General features: G+C 45.0%; 3 protein-coding genes across 3 annotated transcripts; all 3 read left to right on the plus strand.

The window, feature by feature from the left end:
• Positions 1-546: 546 nt before the first annotated feature.
• LOC134449819 (fucolectin-1-like) lies at positions 547-1,983 on the plus strand. Its single transcript, XM_063199927.1, has 3 exons — positions 547-818; positions 1,334-1,460; positions 1,918-1,983. The coding sequence occupies exons 1-3, from the start codon at positions 547-549 to the stop codon at positions 1,981-1,983; spliced, it is 465 nt and encodes a 154-aa protein (XP_063055997.1).
• Positions 1,984-2,105: 122 nt separating this feature from the next.
• On the plus strand, positions 2,106-9,381 carry LOC134449570 (uncharacterized). The gene is made up of 12 exons (XM_063199586.1): positions 2,106-2,145; positions 2,232-2,514; positions 2,803-2,951; positions 3,387-3,467; positions 3,683-3,965; positions 4,715-4,866; positions 5,401-5,517; positions 6,076-6,358; positions 7,068-7,222; positions 7,719-7,796; positions 8,489-8,771; positions 9,086-9,381. The coding sequence occupies exons 1-12, from the start codon at positions 2,127-2,129 to the stop codon at positions 9,258-9,260; spliced, it is 2,058 nt and encodes a 685-aa protein (XP_063055656.1). The 5' UTR covers positions 2,106-2,126; the 3' UTR covers positions 9,261-9,381.
• A 196-nt stretch (positions 9,382-9,577) lies between these two features.
• Positions 9,578-10,862, plus strand: pkdc (protein kinase-like domain containing). The gene is made up of 2 exons (XM_063198283.1): positions 9,578-9,719; positions 9,848-10,862. Exon 2 carries the CDS (start codon positions 9,857-9,859, stop codon positions 10,814-10,816), a length of 960 nt encoding a protein of 319 aa, XP_063054353.1. The 5' UTR covers positions 9,578-9,719; positions 9,848-9,856; the 3' UTR covers positions 10,817-10,862.
• Positions 10,863-13,684: the final 2,822 nt, after the last annotated feature.

The following is a 13,684-nucleotide window of genomic DNA, read 5'->3' on the forward strand; positions in this document are numbered from 1 at the left end:
CCTAAAAACTTAATGTTTAATAATATGGACCTCTTATCTACTATGTAAGAAAGGATTTTAGAGATTGTATTGTGTTCATTATGGCTTGGCTTAAGAGACTTTATTTAAAGGTTGAAGAAGACTGCTTACTGTTACTGCTTCACTCTTGCATTTCTGAGTAGTGCTAAAAAGACAACACTATATGCAAAAATAGTATTGAAATGTGTATAAGTGTGCAACCAGGGGAAGAGAGGGGTGGGGAGAGGGGGTGTTGAAAAAAAACAAAAACAGGGGTGCATTTCTCAAAAGCAGAGTTGTTAGCCAGTTAGCAACTTGGGTAGTTGTCAATGGGAAATTGCATTGCAAACAACAAAGTAGCTAACATAATTAGCAACTATGGCTTCCAGAAATGCACCCCAGATTTGCCTCACCTTGTAGTCTTTTAAACTTTGAACATCAAACTAATCTGACAATTTTAGTCTTAGTTGGGCTGCTGGTTGATGTTTATTATTTTTGTGGCACAACAATCTTCACGTTCCCCAATGAACTCTCTCAGTCAACGTGGCTATGAGGGGCAAGACGAGTCAGTCGTCGACGTTCAACGGTTCCACCGCAGCCAGGCGGGCCATCGATGGGAACCGAAGTGGAATGCTCCAGGACGGCTCCTGTGCACACACAGAACAGGAGACCAACCCATGGTGGAGGGTGGACCTCCTGGAGGCCTTTCGAGTCACCTCGGTGACCATCACCAACAGGGGGGACTGCTGCGCGGAGAGGATCAACGGAGCAGAGATCCGCATTGGAAACTCCCTGCAAAACAACGGCAACAGCAACCCAAGGTTAGCACATGGATAACACATAGCTTCTGGTTCACCAGGAAAACAATTCAATTAAGGCAGGGGTAAAATCAATAATAGCTGACCACAGCCACTCAAGAATATACACATCAGACAAGCCTATAATATGCATATTGCATACAAAAAGGTCTGTTGTCCTTGTCACAGTTGTCAAACTCAAGATGCTGTGGACAATTGCAGCCCGCAAAGTCATTTTATATGGCTTGTGACATCATTTCAAATGTGTATGACAGTTGGGCCACATACACCATTAATGTATAGAAAATATGATTTGAAAGCAAAACATTTTTGCATCACAGGAATTATGCGTGGGCCCAGGGTAGTGTAATAGAGCACATACAAAACGTGCATGAAGGGAATGAATATTTGTGTTACCCTTTTTTTTTTTAATACATATTGAATACGGCTCAAATCTTTTGATCAAGATTTTGATTTTGGTCCACTATGAATTTGAGTTAGACACCCCTGTCCTATTTGATGTGTCCCTATTTTAACAGGTGCACAGTGATCTCTTCCATACCAGCAGGGGGAGCCAGCACCTTCCAGTGCAACGGAATGGAGGGCCGCTACGTGAATATCTTCAGGAGGGGTTACAAACAGCATCTCACTCTGTGTGAGGTGGAAGTAAACGCTCTACCTGTTCCTATTGGTATGGAATTGTATCTGGCTAAATATTAAACATGACGTAGTCTTGCTCTCGCCAATATGTGTGGTTCCACAAATCTCGGCCTAGCTTCACACGTAGGTCTGGAGGACCGCCCTATTTGGGGAGCTTTGCAGAGTTGGCCATAAACGGGTCGATCGGTATCGCTGGGCAGGAATTTCACAGATATGGCGTGGACAAAAAGGGGGAGAAGTTGTTTCAGACAACAGCGGTGGCTCCTAGGGAAGTGTCATGCACTGGCATTGATTCTGTACTTTTAACAGTGTTGTCGAATCCACCACATACTGATTCTTTAAAAGATGGACTTAGAACGGATTTGAAAGAAATCATTGGTAGCACCCTAATACCCTCAACAGGGGTTTGGCAAGAGCTTGAAGCCACACCTTCTGAAAATGAATCCATATGGCGCTCTACCAGATGTATGTGGAGCAGGGCGGAACCACAATCATCATGGCGACAGCCAGGTTCAGACATATCAAATAGAAAAAAATAACAATTGCTTTACAACTGTCATTGAAGATTCTCATTCATCCAGTTTTATAATGGTCATGGTTTAGTTCATTCCAGATCGTTTTTTTCTTTCCCCTTATCCAGAAGTCAAGCCTACCACCCTGGATGGACTTGAGATGCCGGAGACGCCTGAAGGTGAAGTGAACATGATGGTCCAGTCAACATGTCAACCGTCAGTTGTCATGAACTTGTTGTAACTTGTTGTGTTTCTACTCTCACAGAGAACGTGGCTTTGAACAAAGAGGCGGTTCAGTCATCACAGTACAACTACCTGGGCAGCCCCGGCAATGCTGTGGACGGAGGACGTAGCTCCAGGTACAGCGAGAGGTCCTGCAGTCGCACCAAAACACAAACAGACCCCTGGTGGAGGGTCGACCTGCAGAGGCCCTTCAACGTCACCACGGTAACCATCACCAATCGAGAAGACGGCGACCCCGAGATGATTGATGGAGCGGAAATACGAATCGGCAATTCCCTGGAGAACAACGGGAACAACAATCCACTGTAAGAAGTGTGCTTTCCAAGTTTTATAATGCATTTGTCATCTATTCACCTTGTATGTTGTGTGCTGTTTGCCACAATATTTCTTCCATGCACTAGAGGTGACTTGACTTCAATTTCAACAACATGAACACATACGTGTGCACGTGCACGTGCGCGCGCGCACACACACACACACACACACACACACACACACACACAATATAGCAAACACTCTGTGTGTGCGGCGCGCATGTGTGGGATTTGTCCAATTGTCCAACCCCAGTTTATCGCTCATGTCTCTGTTTCCAGATGTGATGTCATTTCCTCCTTCCCTGCCTGGGAAACTAAGGCGTTTCACTGCAGGGCTCATCTTGGGCGCTACGTGAACATCTTTCTGCCGGGCTGTGACAAACACCTTGCACTGTGTGAGGTGGAGGTCAGCGCAAACCCGCTGGAAGGTCAGTAGAGGTCAGCCAGGAGTAGCATTCGATTTGACAGAGTTTGGCCTCTTCTATTTTGAGGTTACTGGTGTCATGTCAATTTGACCTTGACCTACCCATGAATCTGAGCTATGTACAAACTGCTCCTGGGTCTGGTCAGGGGTTAGGGTTTTGCTTAGGGCTATGATAACAGGCTACTAGCTTGGTTCAACAAAGCAGTGCATGAAGTAAATGTCTGTCACAGAACAGTTAGAACTCACAATGAATAGAAACTAGGATTAAAAAATAATAAGAAGAAGCAATAAAGAAAGGACAAAAGCACTTTTGGTGCTTGGGATATAATAATCTGTACAGGAACAAGGGCCTAACCAGGCTAAGTCAAGAATTTTGGTGATGTGTTGTGGCAGTAGGTTTTTTTGTGACAGTAGTTTTTTTCCCTGTCTTGTCTCTTAGAACAGGAAGGCAAGGATATGCGACCAAACCCTGCACAAAGGAAAACAAAAACTAAATGCCCTGATACAAAAGAGGTGCTTGGTAAGACCTATCAGTTTATTTAAAAACAAGTTCAAAATGCAGACATTTTGTTTTACAGAATTTAAAGGGACAATTTTCATACCTTTGAGGAAATTATTACACAATACACATACAAAGTAGCTTATTTTTCGCCTTGAGAATAGCTTGTGAATAACGTCATCACTATTGGCGTACAGTATTTGTAATTATCATGCTGATGATGGCCCTCCTTTTAGAGAATGCAGCCACTGGAGGCTCTGCGATCCAGTCCTCTCAGCTGGACAGTCTGGGCGGAGCCAGCAACGCCATCGACAGGAACCGCAGCAGCACCTACTCAGAGGGCTCCTGCAGCCACACGCGGGCCGAGATCGACCCCTGGTGGAGGGTGGACCTGGGGAGGGTCCACAACATCACCTTTGTGACCGTCACCAACCGCGGGGACGAGTACTCCGACCGCATAAGCAGCGCTGAGATCCGCGTCGGCAACTACCTGGACAACGATGGCAACAACAACCGTCTGTGAGACAGTCCTTTGGTGCATTCATTCATTCATTGTGATTTGTTAACTTAGTTATGTATGTTAATATCACTTTGTGTCAAGGATGGTTTTGTATTGTGTGTTAGTTTGAGTCAGGGTTATTCAGGCATGCATAACCTGAAGGTTTTGTTTGTAATTCTGATCCTATATGTACCTACTCCTCACAGCCTTCTGTTGTTTAAGGGTAGTTCTTATAGCCTGGCCTTGCCATCCATAATGCTCCAGTCAGTTAACGTGAGCTTCGTTGTTACGTCTGGGTCAGGTCGTCTGGAGGAGACTATTCATGTTGCCAGACAACCAACTAATCAGCAACGCAGGTTACATGTGTCTCAATTCAGACATCCCAGAATCTCTGCAGGAATGAGATTACTACAAGGGTATAGACTAGGCTTTAGCTCTAAGTAGATGGAAAGCAGGTCTATTCAACTAGCATCCTAGGCCCATTTTAAATGTCCTGTTGGAACATGTTAAGGATGGATGTATAGTATATGGATGGGCTGATTGAACTAAATGAAAGACTGTATCACAAAGCCAAAATATTTTTTTTTTTGCTTCAGTGCATAAAAAAGAGTTTTATGAGACATATGTATTATAAAAGACTCTATGTGATAAACTGCATTGTTTGTGATACTCAATATGCTATGAACTGATGAAATAAGATGTTTTTACACATTGGCTGTGTTATACTATACTGCACTGGTGCTATATGAAGCCTCTGTCTCATCTGCAGGTGTGCTGTGATACCTTACATCCCCGCTGGCCAGATTAGGACCTTTGAGTGTGGTGGGATGGAGGGTCGCTATGTCAACATTCGCCTCCCTGGCAGAGAGAAATACTTGACCCTGTGTGAAGTGGAAGTGCATGCAAGCACCTTTCAAGCAGGTAATCTGGTTTCAGCAACTTGGTACTACAGTAGACTACTGTTGTGCATGTTGTTACTCTCTTGTGACTTTACACACACACACACATTCAACCTTAGATGTTCTTCAATGGTGCACATAAACACAGTAGGTCACGTTATATGAACCCATGGCTCCTTCAGCCTATTGAAGAACTCATTCTGAACCATAGCACTCCGGTGTGCATACTTTTACACAACCAGACACATCTATGTGCAATAATTAAATAAAATAGTTCCCAATATCCCACACATAGCAGTTACTTTAAAATGGTCTTATCTCACAATATCATGGTGTGATGGTGTGTGACCACTGCTAGAGTTGTGGGTGTGCCCTTTGTCCAGGGCTGCCCTGAGGGAGAAATATGGCCCGGGCACGTTTGGCTTAAAGGGGCCCCTCACAATTAGCGGTGCAGAACTGACTCACCGGGAAATGCCTGCTATGTCAGATGGCTAGTCCAGCCCTGCCTTTGTCACGCGTTCAATTCACTCTATTTCAATGTGTGTGTCATTGGCAGTGCTGCTCCCTCAACCAGCGCCTCCAGTTGCTGTGCCTGAGACGGTGGCCTCCAACTCTTACCTGACGTGGCTGTGGAGGCCTTGGCAAAGCCGGCAGCCCCCTGTGGCCAGAAGTGGTAAAGCTGATAGTGTTTGCATGCTTACAGTTCATCCATAGACAAACAGTTTACATAAATATACATAGACATACTATGGGTATGGGTACATCAATCAGTCATTATATTACTTGCCAGGTTTAATAAGTTAAAAAATGGTTTCATTTCTTGTGCCTCGGAACACCAGGCTTCGAACATAGCCAATACATTTCAATGATAACGTGTCAGTGTAATAAAGTGGGTGGCCATGACACTCGAAAAGATATAGCCTCTTACTGCATATGGGGTCGCCAGTGGGCCTATTCACTATTTGCTGAAAATACTCAACTACACCATAACAACATTGTCATGACAGTAGGCCTACCAAGAGCCTTTAGAAACAGATTAAGACCTAGATTTTGTGACAGTAAGGTTATGTCATAAAAATGACTTACTACAAGTAAGTTTCCTTGCAAAGTAGGTTAATGTTCTTCACTGTGCATGTAATGAACTGTTTTTTTTTTACTTAACTCTTGCCTAGCTGCAAAAAAAATTCCTTTCACCCTTTCTATCTTTACACCTGCCTGTATGCCCTGGAAGATAATGTTGCGCTGAAGGGTAAAGCTACCCAGTCGTCTCAGTTCAGCCGCTTGACCCATGCGGAGAACGCCATCGACGGTGGCCTGGACACCGAGTACCTCTCTGGCTCCTGTGCCCACACGCGGCTCCAGTCTGACCCCTGGTGGCGAGTCGATCTCATGGCCGTGCACAGAGTGGAGTCCGTGACCATCACCAACAGAGAGGACTGCTGCGAGTGGAGACTCGACGGGGCCGAGATACTGGTTGGGAATTCGCTGGAGAACAATGGCAACAGCAACCCTGTGTGAGTTGTGAAAGTAACTGTGGGACTGAAAACAAATGTATTTTTTTTCAACCATGAAAAAATGTTGGAGGTGACGTTGTCCAGTAGACTAATGCGCAGTAGCCTACCATTATGCCGGCTACACAGGTTGATTCCTGCTCGAGATCATTTTTCTATCCTTAGCCACCAATGTCTGTTTTCCATTGCCCTGTCAAACAATAAGGGCACACAAACCCTAAATATAGTATATATATAAAAACACGTGAAAAAATGTTTGCTGTTTGCACGAGCTGCAGTCACATTAAGAAAGGTTAGATAAGTGGGCAATTTCTCTGTAGTTCAAAGGAGAGACAATTTCACTCTCGGCCTGTATAGCTTAAACCAGTGTTTCCCAACCTTTTTCGTCTCATGTACCCCTGAGCCTTTTTGTTGTGCCATGATTACCCCCTAGCTCATGTATTACTTTGCTTTTTCTTTTCCAGTGTGACTATGCTCCATGCATTTCTTAGAATTACATTTTTCCAAGTACCCCCTGCAGTGTGCTCGCGTACCCCTAGTGGTACACGTACCCCTGGTTGGGAAACACTGGCTTAAACTACCGTGACCCCCGAGGGACACTACGTAGTATTGCTATAAGTTTACACATATTGCACAGCAAGTTATTAACATGATCTATATTGCTGCTGGCTGGAGTGACTAATGTACTGTATACCGCATGTGATTTTCACAGATGTGCTGTTGTGTCATCCATCCCCGCTGGAGAGTCCATTACCTTCCAGTGTAACGGAATGGAGGGGAGATTCGTAAACATCATCCGGCCGGGATGCTTTAAGTTCCTCAGCCTGTGTGAGGTGGAAGTCCACGCAAGCCTCGTAGCTGGAGCTGGTGAGGAACACATATATACTATACTCCTGCTTTTAGCCACACGGCATTTCAATCAGGTTCTAAGGGATGTACATTAGTGTGACATGTCTTAAATATTGTGACAAGCATTTGCTGTAGTTGTGTGATCGTCAGTGAAAATGACTTTTTTCAGCAGCTATTCATGCATACAGTACACCTACAGCATACACTCTATGTGTATGCTTTTCGTGTCCCCCAATGTCATCCAAATGGTCACTTCAGAATGTCTGAAAATTCACAACAAATCACAAACGATTATTTTATGAGCAACAATTTTACAAACAATTATTCTATTAATATGTTTTGACTCATTGCAAATATGCTAGTTTGTTATGTTAAAGTGCCCGGGCCCAATTTCTCCCCCAGTCCAGCCCTGGCTACCATTACTGTCTGCCACTGAAACACATTACTCACTCACACACATACGGTATGTAAGAGTCAATTAAAGGCCATGTCCACTCTTGTTCTTTACTTGCAGTTTTCCCTCCACAAGATCTCATGGAGGATTATGTGGAGAAACCTTCGGAAACACAGTGTTCAGATATCCAAGTGCCTGGTAAAGTGTTACATAGCCCTACTGTATATGCAAAAGTGTGCCACATGCTAAATGCATATTGTCAGATCAGTCAAAATGCAGTGAAATCACATTTTGTGTTGTTAGGTTTTGTGAAAGTGTGTTGTGTGATGTTATTGTTGAATGGCTCTGAATTCATTCCTATTGTAAGAGGGTTATCCCTGACTGGAGCAAACATATAAAGTCACTCCAGCCAAGTCCCAGTAAAAATATGAAAGTAGATGATGTGTTTCAGAGTAAGAGTCGACTCTTTTAGCAACTGACAGCTTGTACCACCAACAGTTTAGACTGAGACTGGCTTTTGTGAGGAGCGGGCAAGCACATACAGTTTGCATTTGAGGATTGCAACACCCTGGAAAAGTAAAAATAGCCTCCTTCAGATAAGCAGAGGCCTGGAGACCCTAAAGTCAATGAAATCAAATTTAATTTACAGTACTGTTGAGTGATTATTAGTGAATCTTAAGATTAATTCTCACTAGTTGGTCAAAGATTCGCATTTCACAAGTTTGATGTTCACCCAAGGTAGCTATCACACCACAAAAAAAGGTGGTTTGTGAAGCAGAGTTGTATAAAGTAGAAGCACTTTTACAGATGTTATTACATCATTAGTGGCATGATATTACAGTGCACACATGCACTGAGTGAAGTGACTGCTTTGCCCTCTGTATGCATAGGGAACCTCGCCTCACGGGGACGAGCGGCCCAGTCCTCTCAGTATGATCACCTCGGAGATGCCAAGAACGCCATCGACAGGAACCGAAGTCCGTTATACCACAGCGGCTCCTGCTCGCATTCCAGGCAGGAAACCAGCCCCTGGTGGCGCGTGGACCTCCTGAAAAGACTCAGGGTGGCCTCGGTGACCGTCACCAACAGGGGGGACTGCTGCGCTGAGAGGATCAACGGGGCAGAAATCCGCATCGGAAACTCCCTGCAAAACAACGGCAACAGCAACCCTCTGTATGTTTCTGGGGAGTTAAAAGCTTACCGCTCTCGCTGCTTAGAATTGTGTCACAATTTTAACTATTTAACACACAATTGTCTAATTTAATACATATAATTTAATACCACTGAGGGCTACCCAGGAGCGCCACTGAGGGCTACCCCCTTGCACGGGTGAGGCATAAATGCAATTTCGTTGTGTGCAGTGTTCACTTGTGTGCTGTGGAGTGCTGTGCCACAATGACAATGGGAGTTGGAGTTTCCCCATGGGCTTTCACTTTCACTTCATATTTAATCTAAATAAGTATCTCTTACCTGTGTTTATTTGACAGGTGTGCCGTTATAGATGAGATGAGAGAGGGAGAGACCGTCTCTTTTCAGTGCCACAATATGGAGGGCCGCTATGTCAGCATCAGTCTCCCAGGAAGATGGAAATACTTAACTCTGTGTGAAGTAGAGGTCCGGAGCACCAGAGAGTCGTCCCAAATGAAACCACTACAGAACTAGGGAAACATACTCTGATTTTTTTTTTTTTTAATGCCTTCGATGCATTTTTGAATTGCCATGTTGTAATGTTTTTAGTGTTGTGCCTAATGTGGCAAAATATGACATAATGAAAATAAATAAAATAAAGGGAGTAAAAATATTGCAAGATGTGATTGTTCTACTTTTTTAAGTAAACCATACACACACGTGCATACGCGCACGCACGCACGCACACGCACACACACACACACATTCAAGGTTACTCCTTACCAATAGATGGCAATGCATTCATCAGTGCGACATAAAACACCAGAAGAAATTCTGCTACAGCTCAGCTCACTGTGAAATACATGTTGTAAATGAAATGCCCCTTGCCCTCGCTGGAAATGAAGTTGTAGGAGTCGACGTGTACTTCGAATAACATGTTGAATTTATTTTTCCTCGGTAGAAAGACTCCCATTTGACTTACAACAGAACGAGGTTGGTTTTTGTTACTTGTCCAGTCGCCTCCTGCACCATTTATCTTTAGCCTGTCATAAAGTGTTGATGTCTGATCAGTGTTGACAATAGATGCTAGTTACACAGTTGTATTTACTCTTTTTAAATAGGCCGTTGGGATGCAAAAATATCAGGATCTAATTCTGCAGGTGACCGGAGCGAAGGCTGCGCGCAAAGGTGCCAAAATACAAACTCTTTGGAGTGGATATGGGGAGATAACGAGAATTCACTTGGAAGGCTGCGACCGTCCGTCTGTGGTGGTCAAACACGTGAAATTCCCACAGGAGTCCTCGCACCCGGGTGGATGGAATACCGACATGTCTCACCAGCGCAAGGTGCGCTCGTACCAGGTGGAGACATATTGGTACCAGAACTATGCCACTAACGAACGTTGCCGCATCCCCGTTTGCCTCGCTGCTCGGTCTTTCGGCGATGAGCAGGTGATTGTCCTCGAGGATCTCGACGTGGCTGGATTCGATGAGCGAAGGGATAATGTCAAGGACGGCGAGATTAGGGCATGCCTCAGCTGGCTAGCCAACTTCCATGCGCTCTTCCTCGGGGTCGAACCAAAGGGGCTATGGCCCATAGGAACATACTGGCACCTGGAGACCAGACCCGATGAATTGGAAGCCATGTCAGACAAGCAGCTGAAGAAATTCGCTGGCGAGATAGACAGGATACTCAACAACTGCCAGTTCAAAACTATTGTACACGGGGATGCCAAATTGGCCAACTTTTGTTTCTCTGGGACGGGAAGTGGAGGGGTGGCAGCCGTAGACTTCCAGTATGTGGGGGGAGGCTGTGGAATGAAGGACGTGATTTATTTTCTGGGTAGTTGTATGAATGAGAAACAATGTGAAAAGAGAGTTCCCGAGCTGTTGGACTACTACTTTTCTGAGCTTAGGGCAGCTGTTGGCCAACAGGCGAATTTCAAGGACCTTGAGGCGGAGTGGAGAGACATGTTTGCTTATGCCTGGACGGACTTTCACAGATTCCTGCTAGGATGGATGCCAGGGCACCATAAAGTTAACAAATACAGTAGGAAGCTTGCCCGAGATGTACTAAGCAAGCTGAAGTGAGTTTAACAGAGACAAATGTCACATACAGTGTTTGTGTATCAGTTATTGGGAATAAAAATGTTATTGATTCATTTTGGTATCTTTGCAGTGTTTCCCGCAGGAAATTGCTTGGTCAAGGGGTGGTGTGGCTTCAGCCAGGAGGACCAGGGGATTGGGGAAAAAATAAACAACGAATGTGTACAGTACAATCAAGGGAAAACATTTAAAGTGCAAAATTGTTTATGGCACGTGGCTAGTTGTATCACTGCATGATATCCTCGTCTTTTCAAAAAACCTTCTGTTGCCCTGCTATTGACCTGCCCCACTGGGGATCCATTAAAGCTAATTTTCACAAGTGAGTTATGCAAGTGTCACAGGTAGGGGCCTATAGGGGGTGCGCGTTTCCAGGCGGCACCCCCGTTTGATACCAAATACCCCGAGGAACAAACTACACCACAGACACACCAGGCAACACATGAGTTCACAAGTTATATTTTATTTATAAAATTTTATTATTTATTTTATTTTCTCATTTTATCTCTTATTTTTCTTTGTCTTAACTTCTCCATGTAATGTTTTGTCTGTAGTTTTGATATGGACCATGTACTTTGAGTCTGATGTAAATAAAGAATAGAATTTATTAAATAGCCTATCACTAAAAGTGTTTTTGGAGGAAGGAGGAAGCTAAAAGTTCAGTCAATGTGCACGGGCCCACGGTACGGTACCACTCAAAGTTCATGTCCTCCGTGTGGGCCCATGCCTCAGGGTGGGGTAGACAGGCCAGCAACATCCCAAACTCCGGATGGCTGCATGTGCTGGCTCCTCTGTCACGACCCCCCTCATCTTCGGTGCAACTGCCAGCTGGAGGAACAGGGAAATGACAAATGCGCACAGACAAATGAGTGGCTACTGATCACAGCACACGTTTAAGTTCAAAGCACTGCACGAATTTCACTACAAAGTGGGCAGAGGAACACAGCAAACTGGGAGCACTCTAGTGCAAACAAAGGAGTAGCCAACTCCACTTATTATGTACACTGGCAACCAGGGCTGTAGTCAAGTCCACCAACCTTTGTAGAGTCCAAGACCAGTACTGGTCAAGTCCGAGTCCAAAGAGGTTCGAGTCAGAGCAGGCCCGTCACTAGGTTTGAGAGACAGGGGGGGCTTAGCCCCAGAGGAAGAAAATGCCTGAATTTTTTTCAGCTCACCTGCTAAGGTTTTGTCTATGAATTCATTATTTTAAGAGCAAAGAAATCCCGCACACTGTCCATTCCACCAACAAACTTTAATACATTGTTTCGGTCATCCGACCTTCTTCATGTTGTATTAAAGTTCGTTGGTGGAATGGACAGTAGGCCTATGCAGGATTTCTTTACACTTGAATGACAACCCCACTGGGATAATATCCTACGCACCTGCCCACCTACAGAGGTGTGCAAAAGCGTCTTCTTGAACAATTATTTTAAGAGCACCATACCGCTTTTTAAAGATCCCATGGCATGGTCCTGTGTGGTGCTTTGTATTGGCTTGCGGGGGGTGTCAGGATGTTATATCTGCAGGCTTTTCTCAAAATAAAGCTGAAATGCTCTATTTTGGCGTCTTTGAAGAAAGACCCATTTCAGTGCTTTCTCCAGTGCGTCAGTTTGCAGGGGGGAATGGGAGGGAGGGGAGGGGTGTGTCCCGTGGATGAGTGGGGGCGGGACCAAGCTCCTGGTGGCGACAAGGGTGTGTTTGTTTCAGTGACGTGCGCTGGGATTTATGGCTGGTGAGGCAACTTTTTCAATATCAGATTTTCAAATAAATAATTGCCAAATAGGCCTACCGACAAGTTCAATATGTCATAGCAGCTTTCTTAACATAAGGTAGGCCTACATATTTTGACATACTGCATTTCCGCAGAGAAAATGCTATTAGATCTCTCTCTCTCTCTCTCTCACACACACACACACGCACACGCACACACACACACACACACACAGGATTCAAACAGTGGTCTCACATAAACCACTCAGCACCAATGTGGACAGCAGAGGAGAGGAGAGGAGAGGTGAGAAGGGGAGGGGAGGGGAGAGGAGAAGAGAGAGGAGATGAGAGGAGAAAGGAGGAGTGGGGAGGAGCTCAAGGAGAGAAGAGGAGAGGAGATGGGAAAAGAGTATCCTGGTGAACCAGTAGCCTGTAACATGGTGTCATATAGACCGCTGAGCACCACGGCGAACAAACCGGTGTGATGGCTTTTGTGATACGCACTGGATTCTCGTGCAAATGTAGGCCTACATCTACTTGTACGAGGCTACGGCAAGCGATGTGGGACAAAGGTGTGGCAGGAAGCGAATGTCAACGTAAACAGATATTACACAAGCTTCGATATGGTCACCAAATATTTTGGGACTGTCATTTCTGTTATGCCTACACCTTGGAATTAAATCAGAGTCTTGTAGTTACACGGGTATATTTGATTTACCTCAACGGTACCCTGTACTCAACTTTACAAACAGTTACCGGGCACATGAGAATCCGGTGCCCATCACAAAAGCTACCACACCGGACAGAATCACGGAGGATTCTCTCTCTCCCCACGGGTCTCACAAACACAGGCTTCACACACAGGAAATTGGTCTTACCTGAACTCCTACATCAGGTCCATGCGCCGCTCTTTTCCTTCACTTTGTGAAGGCGTTGTGGGGCGTTGTGCATGCTAACGTTACTTTAGCCGGTGCTGTTCATCCAAAGCCCCAAACGTCGCCCCAAACGTCCAAAGCAATTTGGCATTGAATATGAGTAGCCGCGAGGATTTGTGTTTCGTGAGGCTCCTTAGTCCTTAGTAAATTGTTAAGTCGTAAAATCCCATGCGAATGGTCTTCCACACATTCTCGCCGGTTGCAAACAAGA

Source organism: Engraulis encrasicolus, chromosome 5, assembly GCF_034702125.1.
Source record: "Engraulis encrasicolus isolate BLACKSEA-1 chromosome 5, IST_EnEncr_1.0, whole genome shotgun sequence".
NCBI lineage: Eukaryota > Metazoa > Chordata > Actinopteri > Clupeiformes > Engraulidae > Engraulis > Engraulis encrasicolus.

Coding starts and splice junctions, on each gene's coding strand:
- LOC134449819 (XM_063199927.1), top strand. CDS start 547: ATGAGGGGCAAGACGAGTCAGTCGTCGACGTTCAACGGTTCCACCGCA. Junction 819..1,333: donor AACGGCAACAGCAACCCAAG/GTTAGCACATGG, acceptor CTATTTTAACAG/GTGCACAGTGATCTCTTCCA. Junction 1,461..1,917: donor TCACTCTGTGTGAGGTGGAA/GTAAACGCTCTA, acceptor GCGCTCTACCAG/ATGTATGTGGAGCAGGGCGG.
- LOC134449570 (XM_063199586.1), top strand. Junction 3,966..4,714: donor GATGGCAACAACAACCGTCT/GTGAGACAGTCC, acceptor TCTCATCTGCAG/GTGTGCTGTGATACCTTACA. Junction 5,518..6,075: donor GCCCCCTGTGGCCAGAAGTG/GTAAAGCTGATA, acceptor ATGCCCTGGAAG/ATAATGTTGCGCTGAAGGGT.
- pkdc (XM_063198283.1), top strand. CDS start 9,857: ATGCAAAAATATCAGGATCTAATTCTGCAGGTGACCGGAGCGAAGGCT.